A 26,215-nucleotide genomic window follows, 5' to 3' on the forward strand; every position below is an offset into this window, starting at 1 on the left:
GACTCATGTCATACTATAATATAACTTTTCAGTGTAATACTCCAATGACTTCCTTATGCCATAGAAAACCATACTCTGTTTTATGGACAGAATAATGAAACAAAACTTTTAACTGAAACATTCAGTTAAGGTATTTTTTTTAATTGTCATGGAAATGCAAATATAACTAATTAAAATTACTTGGGTGGCACTTTCCAGCCCGCACAAACTACTGCAGTACATTCTGAGTTAAAACAAGTCACAGTTGTTGTTTTTTTTAATCACTGGCCTCCAGATACTGTTCTGTGTATACATTTATTTCTTTCATACATCATCCATTATTTCAGTATGAACACGTATATGTAAACTTATATGTAATAAATTAAAACATAGCTTGTTTTGTTCAGTGATACTGGCTGAAGTGACACTGAAGTGATAGTTCTGCCCTTCTTTGTTGTCTGACTGAATTTTAAACCAGAGCCCTGAGTCATCACGCTGCATTCACTTCACCTGGGAATAATTGTACAAATTTGTTCACAGTCAAAAGCAACAAGAAAAAAAAAATAAAACTAAATCCATCAAGATTCACAAACTGCAAGTCCCAAGATTCATATTCCACCTTATATCTGAGCTGAACAGTGTTTTATAGCAGGGCCGGTATTTATCGAGCACCTCACAGCAACAAATCATATATTAAGTGAAGTTTGGTCCTAATGTTAGAATTAGGAGTAAAATAATTTTAACGACTTACTTTAAAATAATTCCTATCTGCGGGCAGAGATATATCTCGAGATTTATTGATGAGTATCAGCTCATTAAAACAGCTTTTCTGCAATAGTTTCATCATTATTTTGACTGACTTTGAGAGCCCCTGCTCTCCCCACATTAATGAAGGTCCTCCCGACCTCACAGCGGAAAAAAATGAATAAAAAAATGTAGCTTTGGAGCTGAGATGATAACAATTGTGCATTTCTGCAGTAGTAAATCAAACTTTGATTTGCTCTTACAGCTTCATAAAAGTGTTTGCAATCGTCTATCTCACGAAACAGGTCGGTCTTATCTGAATAAATCTGTTAATATCTGCTGTGTAACTGCAGCACAAAACTTACTTTTATGCTTGAAATCTATTTTGCAGATTAAACACTTTTAGCATCGTATTTTTGCACACACACACATATATATACAGTATTTATATACTGTAATCTGCAGCACAGTAGATACCTCTATTTGCCTGTACATGTCGAGCCTTTATGCTACATTAAAAAAGTGGTTATTACTAATTTTTACGTTTATAATTTCTGCTGTTGTAAAATGTTAATCATGAGATGCTTTACAAATACTGGCTCAGATTTATGCTTTTTTCCCCATGGGCTGTGAATGCAGCATTTTTACAACCACTCACATGAAACAAAAGATTTAAACACTTGTTAAATGTCCGTCCTAACAGTGTCCTCTTCCATCGAACATCAATGCTAGCTGTTTCCATGGTTACTTTATTATTATTACTACAACGAGGAGGTCTTTAGCTCCGCCCTGTTGGCCTGCAGTGGGAGTGGCCTAGCTGAGGATTTTGTGGTAAGGGTGGAGGGGGAGGGATGAGGTGAACGCTCTGATGTCGGTGATGAGCATGGTGTCCTGGAGCGGCGGCGAGGAGGCTGGCAGGAAGGTCAGCTCGCTCACTTCACCGTAGGCTGAGGAAGGGGGGTTGTCCGGGCTCTCGGGGCTACAGGCATTGCTCGGTTCTGGTGGGTCATTCTCCTCCACCCCAAAACCAACCACCTGACGGAGAAAACAAATGTGTTAAAAGATTCTTTTTATTTTGTTCTTCAGAGTTTTTGTTATCAAGTATTAACCCTTCATTGGAATAGAAACAGCTGCTGTCTAAATATTTTTACTATTAAAAAGGATCATACCGCTCAGTTTTACATGTTTAGAAGAGACAGATCTGCCTAAGCCTGGTACTCACCGAGTGTTTGTGTCTACAGTTTGAATGAGGTCTGTTAAAAGAGTCAGTGAACACAACACAAACACACTTACATGTACGCTGAGCTTCCTGCTGTTGTTTCTGTGTTCCAGGAACCAGGAGACCAGCTCCTCCTGAGAGAACAGCTTCAGAGCCTCGATCTGCAGCACAGAACACAACGTCTCAGAACCACAGTGCAGGACCAGAACCACAGAACAGGACCAGAACCAGAGCCCCGCTGCCACACCAGCTGTGTGTAAATACCTCCAAACTGTACTGTAACTGTTTTGACCCGAGAGAGAGATGGAGAAAAAATGAGGTAAAGAAGGAAAAGAATGGGGTTGAGGAGAAAGAATGAGGAAAAGGATGAGATAGCAACAGAAAAAGAATGAGGGAGAGATGGAGAAAGAATGATGGAGGGACGGACAGGGAAAGATTGTGGAAAAGAACGAGGTAGAGAGGGAGAAAGAATGAGGGAGAGATGGAGAAAGGATGAGGAAAAGAATGACATCGAGACTAGGGTTGGGAACGATTAACCGATACGACCGGATATCCGGTTTGACAAGCGAGAGATATGGCTACGTTGGTAGCAGCCTCCTCAATCGATACGAATCAGCCAAGAATCCTTAGATGAATCGATTGTAAGTCATGGATTCGGGTATCGCGAGACTAGCAATCAGTTGACTGGCTTTAACAGTTTGCATCTCGAAAACAACGCAAGAGCCGGCGGCATGCTCCGTAGCAGGCATTACTGACAACGATAATGGATGTAAACATCAGTGCCAGCTTGACCGGTGGAGATGAGGAACAGAAGCTAATGCCTGTTGGATAAATCAGGGAGCAGCCAAGCCGCAGCAGAAACTAAAGGCGAATCCTGCCGGTTGTGGGTTGAACGCGGGGTCACAGACACAGACAGAAATGTGTATTCCTGTCAAATACAGCGGCGCATGATAACGGCTTACTGGCGACCAACAAGCCCGGCTCCAGGTCCAAGAAGTCTTCGTCGGTGTCATGACTGCCCAGAAATACCAGGCGAGCCCTGGCAGCACACAGGTATGTGACGTGTCAGAGGAGAAACAAGCAGTTCACATTTCCACAAACCTCACCGCACTTTAGGGACTGTTCTTTACTTGTCAGGGGAGGAGGGTGGCTGGTTGATTTTGATTTTATTTATTTATTTTATTTTGATCCCCCCCCTTATGTAAATCACTTATTGATGCTGTTTTTGAAGTATGAATAAGTCAATAAGTAAGTTATTCCATTGAAATATCAGTGATGTATTATAGAAAAGTGATGTATCTTTTTATAAATGACAGAGTGTAGCAAACACAGAGAAATAGTCTGACATGCTGTCAGTGATAAGCTGCTAGTCATCACAGTCCATGATATCAACTATTAACAGGAGATGTCAGATTCTGCCCCTACATTGCATGTTATTATTTTATTCTGCTTTATGTTTATATTGTACAGCGTTATGATAAACTTTATTCCAGACTCATGTCCATATAAGATACATACAAAAACACAGACAATACCATAAAAACAACACAACAAGTAGGTTTAAAACACTTAAATTTTACTTAAAGTTCACTTCATTTAAAGTTTAAAACTTCTTCTCATTTTTATATTGATCCCATCCAACAAAATGATGTTCATTCAGCAAGTCTTTTTTTGGTCCATGTCTAAAAATAAATACATTTGACATGTGATTTTGCTGTTGTTCGTCTTTTTATTTTATTTTTGCCAGTGCCATACAGCAACAATGCTTGGGGATGTGGTCTTTTACAAATTTGAAAATACTGTAAGAATGTCACTTTTATAGAATTGGCTTCTTTATTTTATAATGTATGATTAATGTCTACATCAACAAATGTTAACCATAGAATCGTATCGAATCGTATCGAATCATTCTGTATTAAAAATATATCGTTTTTGAATCGTATCGTAACCTGTGTATCTAGATACGTATTGAATCGTCTATCACAGAGAGATTCCCAACCCTAATAGAGACTGAGAAAGAATGAGGGAGAGACAGGGAGAGAAATAGACTCTCCCACTCATTCTTTCTGTCTGTCCCTCATCCTGTCTCTCTCCCCCGTTCCCTCAGAACAAGGCAGAGACAGAAAGAGAGACGGGCGTGTCTCACCTCCTTGTTGAGCCTCTTGAAGACGTACTGCTGTGTGACGACCTCAAACCAGTTGCGGTCCACTTCCTCTCCCAGGTGAGCGTCCTCGCACTCCTTCAGCTTGATGAGAGCCGTCACCTGGGTCCTGAAGGCCTCCTCGCTCAGACCCGACAGACGCTCCCCGAAACTCACCAGGAACTCCTCAATCTTCGCCTCCACCAGCTCTGTGCTGCGAGGACAAACGGGACAAAAAGCGCATCTTAAACAGGGACACAAACAAAGACTCAAACACACAGACGGGTCAACTCACCTGAACTTGGTTGCCTGTGTTTCCACGGTGACGGAGAATCCCAGCACCCCTGAGGTGTTCCTGCAGGTTGGGTACACCTGGTACCTGCGGGGGTACAATGTGTTGTGATTAGACGGATACTGTGAGTGGACGTTACTCAACTTGACACTCAGTATAAGAGACTGACACTGACCCCAGAGTCTCCTTCGTCCTGAGGAAGTCAAAGCACGGCTCCTCCATGTGCATCTGAAGAGACGGACACAAGTTCAAGCTACATAACAGGTGGACGTGCACGTTTTCACACCACAGAACAAGAACCACCAATACTGTTTTCTGTCACTAGAGTTGTTGGGATGGTCGTAACACTCACCACCATCAGCTCCATCAGAGCGTGCTCTTTGAGGTTCTTCAGCCCCGACTGCAACAGAATCCAGATTTATGCACATGAATACAACACGAGTGGTGAAGTATTCAGATCCTTCACTGCAGTAAAATACTCTGTTAGGCCTTGATCACACAGAGAGCGTTTTAGCAGCTGGAGGCGCCTTTCTGTAATGGTTTTCAATTAGGATGAAGCTTTTGCTCGCTGTTTTTGCGTTGCTACGTGCCTCGCAATTCTGCCCCGATCTCTGTTTATCTGCTGACAGCCTCTCATCCTCAACCAGAGCTACAGCAAGTACACTCTGCCCCAACACTAAAGGAACTAGATACTGATTACTGTCAGATAAATAAAATAAATAAATAAGCAGTAGACTGATTACAGGGGAAGGTTAGAATGAGAAGGCAAGCCCATGGTTGCCTGGCAACAATAAAAAGGCGCAGAAGTGTCTTTCTTCACTAGTGGTATTCATTTAAAAAATAAATAAATAAAAAAACGTGTCTTGTGTTTTGCAACCTGTAAAACATTTTCTGTGTGATCGGGGCCCTACAGGTTAAAGTCCTGCTCTGAAAGTTTTCCTTCAGTAAAAGTATAATCAGTAAAATCTAGTTTTAGTATAAAAAAAAGGTGAATACAGGTCACAAAGGATTCACAAATCATTGCATCATGTTTTTATTCATGTTTTTAACTATTTTGGGAAATGTCGTTGTAGAAATACTCAAAAGCAAGTATTTTTAATTTGGACCAAAGCACAGAACTATTAAAGGTTCAGTTCACCTTAATAATAAAAATACATTTTCCCTCTTTGCCTTTGTTCTATCATTGTAGTTCTAATAACAATAATAATAATAATAATAATAATAAACTTTTACTGATTGTGTTTTTGTAGAGAGAAAATCAACGTGCTGTGAGAGGTGTTTTTATCAGTGAGCACCGACGCCAAACTACACTGTATCTCAGTTAAAGGAGTGAGTTTAAGCAACAGTTGCAGTGAGGAGCTGAAAACATGTAGAATATTAAGTTTAAAAATCAAATATGACAATGGATGATCAGACCGTAATTCTAATGTAGAAGAACAGGGTACAGAAACTTAAAGCGTGGAAGTTGTCTTTTTTTGTGTGTTGTTTTTTTGTTAAATATGATGTGCTGTTTAAAGGGTCGGTGTTATAAGCTGTAGCTTCAGCCTACACCTTTTTCTGCCTGCAGGAGTGTCTATGTTTTGTTAAATTACTTAATTGTAATGTTTTGCACTGTGCTATTGAAGTATCTGCCATGTTCTGTGAGAGGCTGTGACTTTATTTACATGAATTTGTAAATGAATACATGATGTTCTTATTTTTATTTGCAGACTGAGAAAAATTCGACATTCTAAATTTGTATATGGGCTGTATTCTGTGTAGAAGTTTGATGTCTGCCTCTGAGATTCTTCATCCACACCAACACAGTTTCTGTTAGTGGTGCTAAAAGTGTTGAAATATAACAGATAAAACTTCTCAGTTGCTGAAAATAATCCTCAGATCTCACTGTGAACACCTTCTCCTAAAGAAATAGTCCTCTGAGGATTATCCAGAGAAACAGTGATGCTGTTTTTGAAAAGACATGCTGCTGAATTTTTTTTTTTCAATCTTGGCTTTAAAAACTGAAACTAACTTGACCAGACTGAACAAAGAAAAAAGGATTTTATTTTGTAATTTGTGTGAACTGAACCTTTAAAAACAAACAAAACAAAAAAAAAAACGATAGTGTGGTTTTAAACGCTGCCATGTAAACATGATGTAGCTGCACTCTGTAGTCCAGTGTGGAGCATCAGTGTGATGGTGTTCCTACCTGGTAGTAGACAGTGACCTCGGAGTTGGCGTCTCCTTTGTTGAGAGATTTGACTTTACAGAGATGATGTTTCTGAGGCAGCTCCACCACCCGAAACAACACAGGGACCTCTGCTGACAGAGGCTGGAACTGCAGCTTACTGCAGACAGACAGACAGACAGACAGACAGACAGACAGACAGATGGGACTGCTGACATCACATTAACACAAACTGGAGGATGACTGTTTCCTCTGCAGCTTGTTCATTAAGTCAGATTATTTAACATACATAGACGGACTGTTTTTGTACTCAGCACTTTCCATCTGTTTTAGTTTGATAGAAATGTTAAGAAATATACTTTACACTTTAACACTACAGTTTAGAGAATATGAATGTGTAAGGGTGTCCGCAGTTTAATTACCTTCTACTTTCAGTTACACTGAGTTACATCTGAAGCCTGAATGCGTATTTTACAAGATGACTGAAATAAAAATAAAAATAAGCTTCCAACATTAAAAATACTGAAAGCTGAATAAAGAAATGAAGCAGGATACTCACTCGATGAAGTACTGCAGAAACTCTTTGGACTCCTGTTGGAGGAAACAACGTGTGAGAAATTACACTGTTTAAATCAATAGTTTGTACTGATAAAATATTCCAGACTTAAAGTGTTACTACAGATTATCCAGAGTAGTGGCAGAGAAATTGTTTCCTGTTTTAAATCTGAATTTTAAAAGACTGAGTCCACACTAAATTTTGTGTGGAGGATGAGCATGATGGGGTTATGAGTACGGGATACCAGAGAGAGGAAATATATATACAAAGTTTTGCTGCTCAGCCTTTTGTTTCTCTGTGTGTCTCACCATGCTGGTGAAGTTTCCCTGCACCAGCCCCTCGGCGTACAGCTCCGCCTTCAGCCCAGTGACGAAGGTCATGAGGTCATCGACCGTCAGACCCTTCATGACAGCCTGATACTTCTGAATGACCGACCAGCGACAGTGCTCCAGGATCAGCAGTCGGACGTCCCTGCAGAGAGGTGGATGGGGAGGAAGACAACACTGACATCACTCTGTTTACAGACCCAGCTGCTGCTCAGTGGAGATCTCTGCAGTTTGTTTGGTTTTATCATAAATTACAGTGGAGAGGCGTCGGGATGAACTGATACAGGAGTCAGGGATTCTTCTACATCAATACGCAACCACAGATTAGGGTTGGGCCGCTGTAAGAAAACTTTCAAACCAGTTTAAGCCAAACAATAGACAGGACCGGACTGATATACCAAGTTTTACAGGTGTTGCTGCTCCCAAGTGGAACATAATGACGTCATGTCCCAACAGCAAACGAGCAGCAGACTATCCCGTTGTATCCTGTAACATCAAAACTCTCTGTCCACATTACATCCATTTAATGTGCACTTCTGTTACTTCACACAAACAAAGCACATAAATATGAGATCAGACCTAACCACTGTCTTCCTTCTTTGCAACATTACCTTTTTAAACACATTTAATATTGTGATATTTAATGGAAACATATAACCAACAGCAAGACGCCTAGCTTGTTATTAGCACGGGTTATTTAGCTCAACAGAAACTTCCTCCAGTCAGCTGCCACCTTATGTTGTTTTCGTAGTAAAATAAGAAGGTATCAGGTAGATAATTCCTCATCTTAACGTCATGAATCAGCTGTTCCTCGTCCAATATAGAGCTTTCAAAGCAAGTAACAGATATAAATTGTAACAGGGCGTCCGACAAAAGATCAGCTTCCAACGGCAGTGCTGCGTCATTTGCAGTTATGTCAGCTTCAAATCCAAAATGTGTCACTTCTCATCACCCAAAACACATGAACTTTGTTGTAAACAAACTGCCTGCGCTGCTGTGACCCTCCTATCTCCTAAAACGTGATCTCCTTCATGTTGCCGACAGCTGCTTCCACTAACAGCTGGTCAGATACAAGTGCCCCCATTAGTCCATTTATAAAAAATAATATTATGTTGGTCAGATTGTCATAATTCTTCGTAATAATGCAATACCTGTTGGATTTAGCGCTGTGATGGCAATTTGGACAACTTTTAATTTGCCAGACTGTGTAACAAAAATCTAACTGGTTTAATCTCGTACACTGGACTGGACTTGTCCAGCAAAACCAGATACTGACCCACTTGTGTGTAAATGCAGTGTGTGTGGGACGTACTTGCCGAGTCTCTCAGGTTTGATGAGGATGTTGAAGTAGGTTTTCTTTAGCTGCTCAGAAAACATGTTGAAGACGCCCGGCTCGGCGCTGAAGTCTGCCAGATGATCCACGATCAGTTTCAACAGCAGCTGAAACAACACGAGTCACATTAGATTCAGTAAATGTCTCTCTGCAACTCCCGGTTTGGAGAAGCAGGCTGGAGTCCGACATGGAGTCTCAGCAATCTTCGCTGTGGAAGGGGGGCATCAGCATAACGTATTTTAGCCACCTGAAAGAGTACCACCTGACAAAAATCAGCATCAGTTTAAATGCCACCAGACTCCATTAACAAAACCAGTAATTTTAGCTCACTGAACACAGGAGCTGTTGGTCTACCACTGCCTCGATCAGTTAGTTAGTTTGCGTTATTGTGTCACTTTTGTAAATCTGAACAAACGCTTTTAAACACCAAAGTCACAAGGTATCATATTTCAATTAACTGATTGAGGCAGCAGTAGACCAGCAGCTCCTGTGTTCAGCGCTGTTAAATCCCTGTTTTTCTCAATGGAGTCTGGTTCTGAAGAGAGCAATATAACGGCTTCAGTTCCCCATCGGAAATCGTTGTCTGACAATAAGGTGAAGTAGTGACAATACTCTCTGTGTGAACTGCTATTGATTTTTTTTTGGTGCCTAAAATACATTCTGTTGCTCCACCTGCACCTGGCAGTACATTGCTGAGATTCTGTGTTGTACTGCTTCTCTAAACTGGAGGTGTGCTGACTGACATCTACTGTAGACAATAGGGGTGGGCGACATGGCCCCAGTTTAATATCACAAAATTTCAAGGTATTTTTGCGGCAAATTAGTCAATAATATATCAATTTAAGAAAATACAATTGCAACAGAATAAATGATATTGTTTTAGATTTTGCCTTCAAATATTCAGTAAAAACTAAACAAAAATCATCTAATTTGGGGACTATTTTCAGCGGCAGATTAAGCCACATCTGGTGCACTAGTGGGTATTAGAGTCAGCAGGATGGTGTGTGTGGAACTGAGTCAAAATAAACTAAAGTGTGTGTGTTCACGGTAATGAAGGAACATGTCTCTTTGGTCTCCACCTGCTCCTGAGGGAAATATCTGTTTCTTTAGCTGCTAAATGTTCCACCATGTTCACCGGCTGCTCTCTGACTGGAGGTGTTATGCGGTGCGTCTCCTCACCGGCAGTTTGTGGTTGAAGCCCTTCAGTCTGATCACCAGCCCGTGCTCTCCGGCCACCAGCTTGTACTCCAGCTGAGCCACGTCGGCCTCGTAGGCCGGCTCCGCCAGGTTGTGAGCCAAGATGTTCACAAAGAGGTCGAACAACACCAGACTGAAAGAGGAACAATGGGGTTAAACACACGACAGCCATTTATCCTCTTACTGTGATGAGTAATGCCAAGAATCTATGATGTAGGATCTGAACATGTGTCAGCGGTCTCTTACTTCTCAGGACTCTTCTGAATCATTGGTGAGATCAGGTTGAAACGAATATAAGCTGAAAGACAGAAAACGATATGATTGTGTTAATTTTATATTTACTGAATGAGTCATTTATTATTTGACAAACTCCAACTCTCCAATGTTCCAGTTTTTCATTGAAGCTTTATGATGTTAACACTGAGTTAAATATACTAGAGAAAACACAGACTTATTCTGAATGTCTATATATTTACATTACCCCAAAAATCATCAAAGGAAACTTTATGATCTTTGCTAAAATACAAAATAAAGCTTTGCGGGTTTGAACAATGATTGTCACAGCTTTATAAAGAAACAATACTTTAAACAGTCCACCAGGTGGAGCTGTTTAACCTGCTGAGAATACACAGTTGGACAAACCCAGGCAACATCCACGTCTTAGTCCTGTCCCAAGTGTCCCTCCAGACATGCTTAAAGAGAGTCCCCAGATTTAGCTGCAAAGTGAGCGCCCCTCACTTTTATGCTGTTCTCCAGTACAGAGAGCTGCAGACACAGACCAAGGGTGAGTCTGAGTGAGACAGAGGAAGCTGCAGACACAGACCCAGGGTGAGAGTGAGTAAGACAGAGGAAGCTGCAGTAACCCAAGGTAAGTCTGAGTGAGACGAAGGAAGCTCCAGAAAAAGACCCAGGGTGAGTCTGAGTGAGACAGAGGAAGCTGCAGACATAGACCCGGGGTGAGACTGAGTGAGACAGAGGCAGCTGCAGACACAGACCCAGGGTGAGTCTGAGTGGGACGAAGGAAAATGCAGACACAGACTTAGGGTTAGAGTGAGTAAGACAAAGGAAGCTCCAGACAAAGACCCGGGGTGAGTCTGAGTGGGACGAAGGAAGCTCCAGACAAAGACCCGGGGTGAGTCTGAGTGGGACGAAGGAAAATGCAGACACAGACTTAGGGTTAGAGTGAGTAAGACAAAGGAAGCTCCAGACAAAGACCCGGGGTGAGTCTGAGTGGGACGAAGGAAGCTCCAGACAAAGACCCGGGGTGAGTCTGAGTGGGACGAAGGAAGCTCCAGACACAGACCCAGGGTACGTCTGAGTGAGACAGAGGAAGCTGCAATAACCCACGGTTAGTCTGTGTGAGACAAAGGAAGCTCCAGACAAAGACCCGGGGTGAGTCTGAGTGAGACGGAGGCAGCTGCCTGGAGGAAGAGAGGCTTTACCCTGTCAGGCTCTGAGGTAATGTTACCTTCTGCCTTCTGCTTAGAAGTTCACAGCAACTTAATATGATACAGTCTCTGGCTTTTTGTTTGAAATCTAGTGTTGGCAAAAAAAGTTGCACATTTCTGATCCGTTGTTAGCGCAGTAAGCATGCATTAGCTCGGAGGGCTAAGTGAACTTTGATGTCAGTGTTGTTTAAGCATGTAAATTGATGATGATAATATGTTTAAGTTGCAGCTTTTTTATTTCTATTTTCAATATTTTTTTGCCTCTGTTGACAGTACAGCTGTGGAAAGACAGGAAAGGTGGGAGAGAAAGGTCAGTCGCAGGTCAGAATGAAACCTGGGCCGCTGTGAAGGCCGACATGATAGCTGGACTCACCTTTGGGGATCTTGAACTTGTTGTCCTTCTTGTACCACAGACAGCCGCGCTCGTTGTTCATGATCCTGACAGGAAACTCGGTGTCTGGACAGTCGGATGTTTTCAGGGTGAAATCCGTGGCTGCAGCACGAAGAAGAAGAAAAACAACAGTCATGAATCTGATGAATCAGCTGTTGGTTTCATGATTTCTCTTGTTGCTCTTTCATAGTATCTTGTAAACATCGTGTTTGTACTGACCGATGAATTTGTTCTCAGCAGGAAGGTGCAGTTCAGGGTGGAGTTCAAAATCTCCTGTCCAGCGCTGGGCCCACTCCTCTGGGATGTCTGAAGAGACATAACAAACATATCCCAAGTTTAATTCAATTACAGGTTTCTTATATTTAGTTTTTCAAACTCTGATCAGGACTAGTTTTTTTTACTGCATTTCCAATGCGTGGTGTGGCACGGCTCTACTCAACTCAGCTACACTTTTTTTTCTTGGTTTTCCATTAGTTAAACTTGTGGACAGTGCCTGCCATTTTTAAATAGCCAAGCTAAAAGTACTGAAAGATATATTTTATTTTCATCTTCACCGCGATTTAAACAGGCAAGATCGACACGTCACAAAACACTGCCAGATATGCGATATAGAAGGAACTAGAATAGTTTCAAGTTTCAAGGTGGACACCCAAGATTAGTGTCAGAAATTCAGTATCTGACCAAATGTCTCCTCTTCTGCTCCTGAAATATGGCGTTGAATAATGACCAGTAAAATGTTTTATGCAGAACATGATGATGTAATAGTGAAATTGAGCTTTGACCTTTGTCAACACGTCATTATTTTATCTTTGACCACCAAATTATAATCAATTAATTCTTCAGTCAAAGTGAACATTTGTGCTAAATTTAAGGAAACTCCCTCAAGCTGTTCTTGAGATATAACGTTCATGAGAACGAGATGGTTGCAAGGTCACTGTGACCTTTATCCTTGACCCTTGACCACCAAAATGTAATTAGTACGTTGAGTCCAAGTGGTACAGATGGACTACCCAAAAACATAATGCAGTGTGTGTGTGTGTGTGTGTGTGTGTGTGTGTGAGGGACATACCCTCCATGCTGTAGCTGGTACCAAACCATTTCTCTTTGAGTGTACAGTGACCTTCGTTCTCTGGTGAGAGCAGCAGCAGGTTCGCTCTGTCGGGAGTCAGTGGGGACAGAGCAGCACTGATCACCTGAACACAACACACACACACACACACAGTTACTTTTACTCAGATTATCAATATAAAACACGTTTGTGTACACCAGGCAAGTAATTACATACAACTGTAGTAATCTACGGACTTTATATTTCTAGCTAGATTTAAATTTCCACTCTGAACTTCTCAGATTCTCAGCTCTCAGACTGGTTCTGGATCAGATCTGGGTCTGGCGGTCCTGGTTACCTGCGGGTCAAACTCAAACATGAGCTGGTCTCCAGTCAGGAAGTCCTCTTTGGGAAACAGCTGCATGTTCTCACAGATGTTCTCCACAAACTCGATGGGATCTGTCTGTCAGTCCGGAGACAAAATCACATTATTAATCACCTATTAGTCACATTTCTATTTTACATTTACTGAGGTTTGGACTGTGGAGCATGCTCAGAGCACCTAGGCCAGTTTGGGTCTGATTGACTGTATGTGCAGATAACTAGTCCAATGTACAGTGTTGTACTCCGTGCTCCTTGTAAAAAAAACATGTTTTAATATGTTTTGCATGTTCGAAATAAACATTAAATTGTGACATTTTCAACGAGCTTGTTCTAAGATGGCTGCGCCCTGCTGGTGAAAAAATTAAATAGTTTATTTTTCCAGCAAATCTAGAAAGATATGAAGTTTAATTGCAGTTTCACATCTTGCCTGAGGTAAAACTCAAACTAACTGCAGCCATGTTGTTCAGTGTTTCCTCTCCACTTTCAGGTTCTCACTAACCTTCACTGAGTAATAAGAATAAACAGTTTTCCCATTTTGCTGCCATCACAGATGCACACAGACAATTTATATTTGATCTGTTTTGCTTCAGTTTAAAGCAAATTAATCAACATTTCAACAAAATCAAAACTCATAAATATACAGTGAGAAACATCCATACTACACACTTGATTATTAGTGATGATTGATAGATATTTACACTCTATTATTTCTATCCTTGTCATCATAATTATTATTATTGCTATTATTGTAGTTTTAACAATCACAAATGATGAGTTATTCTACTGGAAAATTGCATCACCACAGAGATGACTAATTGGCACACAACAATGTCTGATTAATCAGCTGCTGACTGAACTGTGTCGTTACTCGGCTGTGAACACATTCATTAGTGTGTGTCTGCGCTACAGTACCTGCTCCTGATAGTGGAACTCGTTGGCTTCGATCTTCTGAATTTCCTCATAAATCCTAGAAAAGAAAAAAGAAGTTTGCTGAACTAAAAAGCTTTATAGAGATACAAGACACTGAAGAACACATATGGACAAAATGTACAAACAGCAGTGTGTCTGCAGGCACATAAATATGATTAGTGCTGGCTCTGTGGGGTTAACTGACGAATCAAAAGGGTCTGGGCATTGTTATATGCATGACACAATAATAAAAAATGAAATTCATTCATTTATATAAAAATCTCTCTTTACTTCTTCAATCCTCTTTTTCAGATTCAGGGATAAAAGAAAAGCCAAAACATCAGGGTTTTTAACACATGTGCTTGTGCTGCAGAATGAGAGGAAGGATTTGTAACTGCAGTAGTGTATCATGGTACCCAAAACATGTGTGTGAGATGTGTTTGTGGAGCCTGACCTCTGCTGGGGGCCCAAAGTCTGGAGCATCTTCAGGTACTGGAACACAAAATGGACGACCTGCACAGAGAATCACAATGAAGGATTTAGAAATATAAAAATATCTGTTTCTTCTTATTTGTTGGTGAAAAGAAAAGTTAAAATCTCAATAAATAAAGGTAACTATTCTTCTGTGTGTTTGGTTGCAATTTAGAGAATCACTTGCCTCTTTTACACTGCCTCTTCAAGGCATCAATTCCTAATTAAAAGCATGTTGCATTTGAGTTTTAATTCTGCCCCGCCACGCCCTTTTCGACTTCCCTTCTTGTCACAGCGACCACAGCAAACACACACAAATCAAGCGCCCTGCAGAACAGCATCACATCTCCCTGCCTGCATTCATGGACAGCCAGGTAACGATACTGTTTGCCCTAAGCCTCAGTATTGTTCGTCACTTTTGTGACATTAAACCACTGTAAAACACCTCAGTACAGCCAGATTAATTTAGGTTATAACCCACCATTAAGCTTAAAAACAAGTAAGCCCCCAGACTCCACACTTGATATGTGTCCCCACCAATGTTCAGATGAATTGACGCCCTTGTCTGCATGGCTGTAAGAGGATTGAAATAAAAAGCCTAAATGTAAATAAAAGCTGTGCTACTGTATGAAACTTAATTTTTTTAATTAATAAATATGAGAGGGGTGCCCCTTTTTTTGCTTGAGTACCAGCCCCAAAAATGTCTGTGCACCACTTTGAGTAACAGCACCAAAACAATGTCTGTATCAACGGGACAGCCAGCAGGACAGGACCATGGATAACAGGTGTGACGTTTTGACGACATTGCAGTGCAGGAGATTTAAAAAGTAGCTGGTAGCGGTCAGCAACTAACTCAAAGAGGAACAGTGGCTGAAAATGTCCGCAACTGTAAAAACAATGAGGTCCAGGTCCCTCAGGGAAGAGGACGAGATCAGCCGCGAGATAACAGGGACAGTAAATGATTGTTACTGACATGTTATGTCGTTGTTAATGTTGTTTGTTAGGTTGTGTCAAAATGCAAAAGCGGCATAAAGGACGGACTTCGTAGTGACCCTGTAGTGTGGTATCTGTGTAAAAAGAGCTACTGACTCCTTTCTGACTTTGATTTCACTCTTTCAGACACAAAGTGATATCAGTAAATACTCTGTCAGTTTCTGATGTTCTAAAATGAGTCTGGACGTTTTCCACACAGCCCAGGTAAGTCACACTGCCACCTCAGATTTGTGGATACAACATGTGAAGCAATGACGAGAGTTGACCTGGTAGAAGTTTTGGTAGCCCTGGTCGGTCAGGGTGATGGAGATGGAGAAGATGGAGTAGGTGGTGTTCTGGTCGAAACCCGTCTCACTGTTTCCTCCGAACAGAGCCAGAGCCCAGCACCTGAAACACACACACAGAGTTTGTACCGTGACCCCCCTGTATTTATTTCACATGTCAGTTTATGATCAGTTAGTTTCTTTATGACTCACTTCTTCCTGAGCAGAGACAAGATGCTGCCGGTTCCTTCGTGTCCGATCAGCCAGGAGATGTAGTGAAGAGGCTTCACTCTGACAACAGAAACACAAACTGTGTGAGGTTTCATCTGACTGAGAGACCATCTTACAGGAAACAGTTTGACTCGTCTGTTTAACAGCTGGACAGTGCCGAAGGTGACACCAGGTGAATGTTTTCTCACAGTGTTTCCAAAATCAGTCTTCAGTCATTATCAGGATACTCTTCAATCAGACAGCATTACCAGATATCACGAGAAATATTGATACCGATCAATTTTTTTTTGCCATATAGTCCAGCCCTGTTTGAGGGTTTTAAAGCAGTACTGCACTCCGACTCACCTGTAGTGTTTCCCCTGCGGCGGTACGGCCCAGCTGATGGTCAGAGCGTGAACCTTCCTCACAGGAACCACTGAAACATACATTTTCAGGTGTTAGCACTACATTTCTCCAGTGATTTAAACCCTATTCATGTGATATAGATTTTATTAAGTTAACACTGTATTAATCCCTGCGGGTTACACTGGGTGAAACAATACAAGAAATACAAATGAGTGAAAAAAGGACGTAAAAATATCCTGTCCATGTGTTTTATGAACACTAAAGTAGTGCAGTTTCCCTTATATTCCATATTAAAAAATACTTAAGGGTTGTCGGATTCTAACCTACATAAATGATAACATGTATCTGATACACTGTAAGAATACAACTAGCACCACTATCTGACCTCTGTAGAGTTTGTTGAAAGCTGGTGTGTCAAACGGCTGCAGGAGGTGAGAGAAGTCGGCTCGAGGTTCACCGCTAAAGACAAGAAAAACAAACAAAAATAAAAGTTACAACACAAACTATTTTCATTCATTTATTTGATAAATCTCTGTCATCATCTCTTGCATCTCTATTTAATCTTTTAGTTTACATTATACTTCACACATATCACACAGTATCATGAGATATGGATTAAAAACAATATGCCAACCGATAGTAATTATCTTATTTTTTATTTTTATTTTTATTTATTTACAGGGTTTCCCACACATTCATTAATCGTGGCCACAATTAAACAGCTGCTGCCACATTTCTAGTCTCTATTTTTGAAACTGGACTGTTCATTAGGTGCACTGTGGATCATATAATGGTCAGTTATTCATTGCACCATACTCCTGGAGCGCAGAGTGTACTCTGGGCACAGACGGAGCAGCAGAACGTCAGGAATAGTGAAAGTGAAACTTCAGTGTGGTGGGTCTTAACGTTAACTTTCACTGACAAACAGCTGCTCCTCTGATCAATCAATCAATATGATCTGATCAGCTCTGACGTGATCGACTCGGGGGATTATCCACCCCCCTGACTCAAAACTAGGGATGCACAATATTGTTTTTTTTGCCGATTTTGGCCGACTTTTTATTTTGAGTCGAGCTCAGACCGGCCAGTTCACACCGCTGCTACTTTTCGCTGCAACGTTCTAAAACAGTTTCATCTTGTGTATGTGAATCTTTGGTCTGAACTGGGCCTCACTGTAATACGAAATCATTTGTTGCCCACCTGCTGCCATTTTTCATCAACAGCGAGTTAGTCTCTATATACAGACTCTACATTCAGTGAATGTAGAGTCTGTAGGCAAACCCCGGAGATCTTGCCTCCGGAAGAAGAGCGGAAGAGCCCTGGTTTCCGGTGCTAGGCTGTTTATAGTCCGCATGATATTGATCAATCACATTTGAGTCAGCTGCAGTTGTTGCCAGGTTGAATGCTCCGTGCCGTGAACTAACGAGGCGGAACATAATTGGTGTCACTGCAAACTCTGACTCCATCGCAATGATTCAGCATATTTACTTATATATAAATGGAAGTCAGAAACGGAAATTCGCCTCCTCCGCCCAAATCAAACCGGAATGCCAAAAAAGTGGGGGTCTGCCCCCAGAGGCTGTAATCGCCGCCTGCTGAAAGTCAGACGCCGATTATAGCCAATGGGTTCCAAGAATGATAGCGAGTTTATATTCCATCACCCACCAGCAGGAGCATTCATTGGTCCAGTGTGGCGCAGTGCATTCTGGTAGTTGTAGGTTTTCTACCTCATCCTTTTCCTCTGTTTTCTCTGGTCATGTCTACTACACTGATCTATCTATCTTTCCAGCAGTGAAACACGTCTTTAAATGTGAAAGTGCAATGAAAGTATTTTGTTCCTAAACTCAATAAATAATCGTGATCTTAAAATTGATCAAAATAATTGTGACTATCATTGTAGCCATAATCATGCAGTCCTACCACAAGACGTCTTACTTGTTGGGGACTTTGATGAAGATGTCTCTGACCCACTGCTCCAGAGTGTCCAGAGTCTCTAAACAACAAAAAACACAGTCAACACATCGCAGCCGGCTTCACTTTCACAGGTACTCACTGGAACAGAGGAGGAAACAAGAGAAGAAAGTTTCTCCATTTGCACATTCTGGTGTGTTATGAAGGTCACAGCCTCACAGACCCGCTGAGGAAACACTTAAACAAGCTGCAGTAAAAACAGACAAAGCAGACATCTGCAAAGATCCTCTAAAATTATCTGATTGTCTCTGGAGAGTTTGTGTGCAAGTACCTTTGGACTGAACGGAGAGTGTCATGTAGTGAGCAGAGTAATATCTCCTCCAGAAGTCTCTGAGCCTCTGGTAGGTGTTGATCTGCTTCTCTCTGGGCTCGTGCTTTAATGTCTGAGCGTTACCTAACAGGAACAGATGAAATGTAAATATAAATTTGTTTTTTCTGTATTGAAACAACTAAACAGGTCTCAGGGATTGAGCACACCATAGTGAAGACTGTATGTTTGTGTTTGTGCGTTCTTACCCCAGCAGAATTTGCTCATAGGGTGTCCCGGTTTAGCCAGACTCCCAAACAGCATCTCCTTACGATGTGAGTCAGACGGCCTTGCTAACTGGTACTCTGAGCAGGAAATGAGAAAAGGGCCAAAGACAAACTGTGACTCCAGCTGAAAGGTCTCAATCATGAGGAGCATAAATGTGTGAGAACAGTGACTGAATGTTTTTGCCACCCCGGCATTGAGCACTGGATTTGTAACTGAAGAACGGAGAACCCAGCTTAATGTGAGTGACTGTAGCCTGTGTGCTTTATATTCACATGAAATTACAGAGGTGCATATTAAACAGACACTTGCTGTTAGGACACGATGTTAAGCCCACATATTTGACAGAGGGAAATATTTATACTGGATATTATGACCGTAATGATTTAAATATGTTTGACTTCAACAGATTTTCCAGGTCAACAACTGGAGACCTGTAAGCCTGGGTGTCGCAGTGCTGATGAAAAAGCTGCTTGATGTGTGTTCGAGAGAGACAGAGAGAGAGATTGGAATAGAAGAATGCCGAAAATATTCACACCTTCATTTGGTTTGGTTCACTTTCACACTGCACTTTTTTAAAGCGGAACCAAACCGCCTGGACAACGTCACACAGGTACAACAGCTGCTCGTTTGGGGGCGGTATTGCAATCACTGACAAGGGAAAAAAAAAGCATGAGGATGAAGAAAACCCTGCTCATCGATTGGCCAGGATCGAAAACGGAAATCCATTGTGGGTAGCCACAAGCAACTGTGATATATAGTCCTCTGACCATATATCAATAAGCACCTGCACCTCCTCACCACTCCACGTCTGCCAACGGGACATTTTCTAACTGTTTCTTTTTTCACCTCTGCTTCTCCCAGTTTGCGCTGTTGACTTGTTTTTTCCTACCCTAAATGCAATGTGCTCTACGTCACTTCCTCTTTTTGGTTCCCTGGATAGTCTGTTTGCATTTCCCACTGTAAGCGAACCACTCCAGGGTTCACTTGCAAGTGAACCGACACCCCCAGTTTTGAAGCGGATCAGGGTTCACTTGTTTGATCCGCACCAGAGTTCGAATGAGTGTTCACACCACTCCAAACAAACCAAACTATCTGTGGAAGCGGACCAAGGTTTGTTTAAAGCGGACCACATAGCGCCAGTGTGAATGTGTCCCTAATCAGAGCACTGCTTTTTAACTAAATGACCCGCCCTTTCGAAACCTGTGAGATTTTCCAACAAGCTTACCTCAGCCACCTGACTCACAGGTCCTGCATTTTACTGAAATCATGTGTTACAAATTTTATGTGACAAATAAACTGACTGCTTGACCCCGCATCATTATCGTGCAGTTTGTATCACTCACCGCTGTCCACGGCCTCCACCTCTCTGTCGATGGCGTCTTCTATCATCAGAGGACAGATGAAGAACTGAGCCCACCTGGAACAAAAACATTCATTTAAACTGTTCAATGCCACTGACAGGAGGGTGATACTATTATGGTTAAGAAATTACAATGTATCATTATTATATCAATATCATGATATGAGACTAATCCTACATTTTGGATACTGAAATATCATAAGTGTTCCTGGTTTTAAAGGCTTCATTACAGTGATGTCATTTCCTGAACTAACCAGAGTGTTGTACCACTTACTGATTATCTCCACATTACTTATGATTATTTATCAAAAACCTCATAATGTAAATATTTTGTGAATACTCAAATCAACAATGTTGTTACAATATCCACATTGTAGGTTTTTGGTTAAAAATATTGTGCTATGTGATGATGATGACAAACAACATTCAGTGTTAGCTGTCAACTAGCCTGACATCACCAGACCAAATCTGAAACCTCTCATTTCTGATTTCCAAGAGGTGTTATCAGCAGCTGTGGATCAAAATGCCTCTTCACGTACATGGGCAGATCTATAATCCTGTCAGACATTTGTGTGAAATTTTGTCATAATTAATATATGAATTCTTGAGTTATGGCCAAGAACATGATTTGTGAGGTCACACTGACATTGACCTATGACCTTCGACCACCAAACACTTAAATAACTTTTCTCAAGCTGTTTTTGAGATACTGCCTTTACAAGAATGCGACAGATGCAAGGTCACGTTGACCTTGACCTTTGATTACCAGAATGTTATCAATTCATCCTTGAGTCCAAGTAGATGTTTGTGCCAAAGTTGAAGAAATTCCCCTCAAGGTGTTCTCGAGATACTGCGGTCACAAGAATGAGATGGCTACACGGTCATGGTGACCAAGACCTTTGACTCATGACCACCAAAATCTAATCAATTCATCGCTGAATCCAAGTGGACGTTTGTGCCAAATTTGGAAAAATTGTATAGAGGCATTCTTTAGATATGGCATTCACAACAATGGGTCAGATGGACGCTATCTCTGGCACAGAGGCATAAAAACCAAACAAATCAAGGGATTAATTGAGTAAAATACTCAGTAGCTGCAGCCACACTGTTACAACGAGCAAAGGAACGAGCACATCAGCTGCAAGTGTTCTCCTGCAGAGGAAACATTCTGGCAGCTGCTTCACGCAGATGTCATCGACTCAACCTGAGAATTCAACCTGAGTTTGCTGCAGAACAAACTGCAGTCGTCTCCTCGTCCGACGGTGTTTCCAATCCACTGACTGCAGGTCTAAAAACAGTGAGCGTGACAACATGGCTACAGAGAGGACATCAGTTGGCCCGGTAGAGAGCTGCTGAGTGCTCGTGGTGATCTTTAATGAACCGGTTGACCTCCCATCAGAGAGCCAGATGGCCCACCAAGAGAAGAGCCGCCATCAACACAAACACACAGGACGCCAGCCTATACGACAGGGCGGCGCCCAAAATCTCATGTTCTGACAGAAAAGCCTGCGTACTGGCTTATGGTTCACTGTCACTAAATCTCTGCCACAATCTCATGACCAGTCTGGTTTTTGTTTGTTTAGTCTAAACATCTGAAAATTAGGTCAGAGAGTTGGTGTTTCTCTGAGCGCTCACCTGTCAAGAGCCTCTCTGAAGTACTTCCTCTGCACGTCAAACTGAAAGATGGTTCTCTCGCAGTCAGTGGAGGCGTTATCGCTTCCGCCGTGCTTCTTCAAGAAGGCGTCGAAGCCGTTCTCCGCTGGGTATTTCTCACTGCCCATAAACACCACTGAATGTCAGAGTGGAGGAAATAAAGACAGGAAAGAAGAAATCAGGATAGGAGATTCATTTGCCATAAACTCACAACATGACTTTCTATTTTTAGACCAGAGCTGTCCAGAGTTAGCCATGATAAGAAAAAAGTCTAGTGCCGAGAAGCTCTCAGGATGCAGCATTAAACGTGGACTCACTGTGCTCCAGGAAGTGGGCGAGGCCAGGTAGGTCGTCGGGGTCACTGAAGCTCCCTACACTGATGCACAGAGCAGCTGCCGCCTGGAAACACACACAAATACACACATTTTCAACATGAATTTACTCATTCAGCATGGTGAGGACCATCAAGGGTTATTAACCCGAAGCTATCTCCACTGCAAACCTTTTACGAACTGCAACCATCGCTGTCTGTGGCGGGGAAGTTAAAATCTTATACATCAGTACTTTCTGCTCAGGGATATCTTAAAAAACACAAATAGTTTCAGTTATGTCTTAAAACAGTTGCTCACTGTAGTTTTTATCAAACAAACGGGGAAATAGTGCATTTGTTGGGGACTGTTTTCAGCGGTGGATTAGTCCACATTTGATTTGGGGCAGCAGATATGCACATGGGATTTTTTCAAAGGAAGGGAAATACAGAATATCACAAAACTTATATTTTGATTTTGTTCTTTTAAAATATTAAATAGAATTGAACTAAAATTTAAATATCTAAATTAAATAAGGACATTCACGGAAAGAAAACAAAGCCTCGTCACTACCACGCACCTACTTTGCTTACACAAACACACCTGATACTTTTGATCAGTGAATCTTTCCATCACCCACCTGTTTCTCAGAGCTCCCTTTCTTCTTCTTCCCCGCATTCTCCTCGTCCAGCTCATCAAAGTCGCTGTCCTGCTCTTCTTCTTCATTCTCCTCCTCATCCTCCTCCGACCCCTCACCAGAATCCCCATCTTCCTCACCTTCCTCCTCATCCTCCTCGTCATCTGCCTCCCCCCTGCCCTCTGCATTCTCACCGCCTCCCTTCCCATCCGACCCGCTGAAGTCGGAGATGAGGAGTGCTCGGAGGCCGTTACTCAGCTCGATGTATCTGGAGAGACAGCGGGACACGATCGATAGAATTGAGTCATTAGCTGTTAAGAAAAATGATGCTTTTAAGTTACATTACATGAGATGTTGTTATATTACAGGAGACATATTAATAGGAAACTGCTTAAATACACAACATCTCACATGCAAATTTAATAGTTTATCTTTTGGATTCACATACCAAAAAATCCTGTTTTTGGTCTGATGTCTGACATTTTACCCAGACACTTCTCTCTCCCACCTGTATTTCTTTGGGTCACTGGGTGATCTGACAATCTCCGAGTCTCCCTGGTCTTCTGCTGCATTTCCTCTACCTCCGCCTCCATCTCCAGCAGCCATCTGGAGCCTGACATCCTGTGGTGGTGGCGGCGGCTCACCCTGGTCTGGAGCAGATACCTGGCCCAGCGCACCGCCACCGCTCACTGACTTGTTGGTCTGAGGCATTCTGACAAAGTCCTCTGGAGTTACAGCGCTAGACGTGCAGGAAAACACATATTCATAAATATATCATACATCATTTCATCATGTCAAAATCCAGCATTTAATGCGTACATATTTTGGTACTCCAACTGTGAGCCAGACCTTATCACCCAACATCAGAGTTGGACCTCACTAATGGTCTTGTGGCTGAATGGGATCAAATCTTTAATCAAGTTAGTCGACTTCACTGATTAGCTGATCAACAGTAAAATAATCACCAGTCATTTATATAATAGATTCATTGTTTCAGTAATTCATCAGACAAAACTACAAACACTTTCTCCTTCCAGCCTCTCAAACGTGAGATTAACCACTTCTCTCTGTAATTACATTAATATCTTTAAATTCTGGACTGCTGCTCGGATAAAACAAACACCTAGAAGACTTCACGTCGTACTCCACAAACCTACGAGAGACAAGCTTGCACTATTTTCTTTCATTTTATAGTCTTAATAATACATGAATTGATTGGGGGAAAAAAATCAACAGATTAAAGGTCTACGATCTCACTACGCTTCCGCCCACTGCAGCTCAGCTAGAAAACACTATCACTGAACACACAAAGAGGGATATGAATTAAAAGAACTGTAAAAGTTGGAAGATATTCTTTTGACTTGATCCTGACCGCTGAAGCATCACCTTGGGAAGCGTTTTCACAGACAACAGGGACTGACTATTTTTTCCACTGTCACTGATATTGAATTCACTTAAGGGGTCTCTTCATAGTTAGTATGGATGGGAGAAATTATTACAGTATTACAGTAATTACTCTATCAATGAATGCACATAAGGGCATGTAATAATATATGTGTGTACATATATATATATATATATACACACACATATACATACATATATACATACATACATACATATATATATATATACACACACACACATATATATAGATATTTATCAGTTTATTAGTTTAATTACTTATTATGTTGTAATCTGATTTTTTACGGATTTAACTTTGTACTTGCTGAATCAAATGTATACCGAATAAAAGAGGGTCATGTTCTGTTTCAGAAACTAGCTCGAATCAAATCCTATCGCGTATGAATTTACCGATAAGAGAGGCAGAATTAAAAATATCTCATTTTATGCATGGAGTTTGGTGGCGCAGCTCTGTCGCGCTGTAGCACTGCGTGGAACGCTCCGTTGTGTTCACCAGCGAACAGAACCTTATGTTAATATTCAGTGAATTTAACCAGGGCATTGGATAGCTTAGATGTCAGGAAACGCTTGAAAGCTAACTGTTGAAGCTAACTTTAAATATTCACACAAGCGTTGCTACAGTTATTGCTAATTTAAAGACGTACAGTAATTACGTTAGGCCGTTTACGGTAATAATTTAGCTGTAGACCGGTGCCCGGCTTCGTTAGCTGTGTATTAGCTTTCAGTAACGTTAATCCTGTTGTTGAGAATGACACAACATCCGACTGTTGTTTAGCCACACCGGCTACAATCCGGGTCGTTAGTGTAGCTGTTAGCTACACAGCTACATGTGAACTCTAAATCATGACAGAACATTTTGGTTTGTATAGTTTCACGGAAGGAGAAGCTCACCTTTGTTTCAGCTAGCTTAGTGTAGATGGAAGTTTCGGAGTTTCGGTTTGTACGGGCGCCTAGCCTGGATCAGGTAGCAGTTAGCCAAAACAAAGCCTTTGATTGGCGGAGAGGAAATCAATCACAGACAAACGGGCCGTCTGATTGGTTGAAATGTATGACGACGAGGTAAAGTTCGGTTGAAAAAAACGGAATATTGGTAGTATTTTATTTTGTTTTATTTTATTTAACACAAAAAAGATATACAGAAGTAGTCAGGGAAAAGTGTTCAAAAAATAAAATAAATAAAATATGGAAATGATGCTAAAACAATCAAATACAAAAAAGAACAAAAGAGGTAACGTCATAATGAAAATCAAGGATTTTTTCAAAAGAAAAAGGCAACAAAAACCGAGAAGGAGAAATAAACAGGTAAACAAAAAAGACCATGTTAAAGCATGATGATGTCACTTTTAACCATTTGGATATGAAACGTCATCACTTAATTTATTTTATCCCGTTAGACACTTGTGTGTGGTGGTGTTTTTTAAAATATCACATTTATGAGAATGAGATGGTGCACGTCACAGTGACCTTGACATCTGACCCATGACCACCAAAATCTCATCAGTTCATCCTGCACTCAAAGTGGACGTTTGTGCCAAATTTTAAGAAATTTACTCACGGTGTTCTTGAGAGACAAATGAGGTCACAGTGACCTTGACCTCTGAACACCAAAATCTATTCAATTTAGTCCAAGTGGACATGTGTGCCAAATTTGAAAAAAAAAAAAAAAAGAAAAAAGAAAGAAATCCCTAAGTCGTTCTAGAGATCTTGCATTCATGAGACTGAGACAGATGAGGTCACAGTGACAATGACCTTGACCTTGGACCAAAATTTACTTAGTTTAGTCAAAGTGGATGTTTTTGACAAATGTAAAAAAATCCCCTCAAGTCATTCTTGAGATATTACATTCATGAGATTAAGAGATGAGGTCACAGTGACCTTGGCCTTTGATCA

At 41.3% G+C, this 26,215-nt stretch overlaps 1 protein-coding gene across 1 annotated transcript; it reads right to left on the minus strand.

Moving 5' to 3' along the window:
- Positions 1-280: 280 nt before the first annotated feature.
- LOC125895665 (nardilysin-like) lies at positions 281-25,298 on the minus strand. The gene is made up of 31 exons (XM_049587698.1): positions 25,217-25,298; positions 23,409-23,639; positions 22,904-23,168; positions 22,273-22,354; positions 21,938-22,091; positions 20,286-20,359; positions 18,924-19,019; positions 18,679-18,801; positions 18,372-18,429; positions 16,822-16,895; positions 16,437-16,506; positions 16,074-16,151; positions 15,864-15,984; positions 14,588-14,646; positions 14,137-14,191; positions 13,199-13,303; positions 12,862-12,985; positions 12,012-12,098; positions 11,775-11,894; positions 10,200-10,251; positions 9,936-10,086; positions 8,736-8,863; positions 7,406-7,568; positions 7,101-7,132; positions 6,563-6,701; positions 4,727-4,774; positions 4,550-4,602; positions 4,378-4,461; positions 4,089-4,296; positions 2,017-2,103; positions 281-1,758 (listed from the first exon to the last, which is right to left on the minus strand). Exons 2-31 carry the CDS (start codon positions 23,609-23,611, stop codon positions 1,537-1,539), a joined length of 3,315 nt encoding a protein of 1,104 aa, XP_049443655.1. The 5' UTR covers positions 23,612-23,639; positions 25,217-25,298; the 3' UTR covers positions 281-1,536.
- Positions 25,299-26,215: the final 917 nt, after the last annotated feature.

The sequence above is a fragment of the Epinephelus fuscoguttatus genome, linkage group LG10, assembly GCF_011397635.1.
Source record: "Epinephelus fuscoguttatus linkage group LG10, E.fuscoguttatus.final_Chr_v1".
Taxonomy (NCBI): domain Eukaryota; kingdom Metazoa; phylum Chordata; class Actinopteri; order Perciformes; family Serranidae; genus Epinephelus; species Epinephelus fuscoguttatus.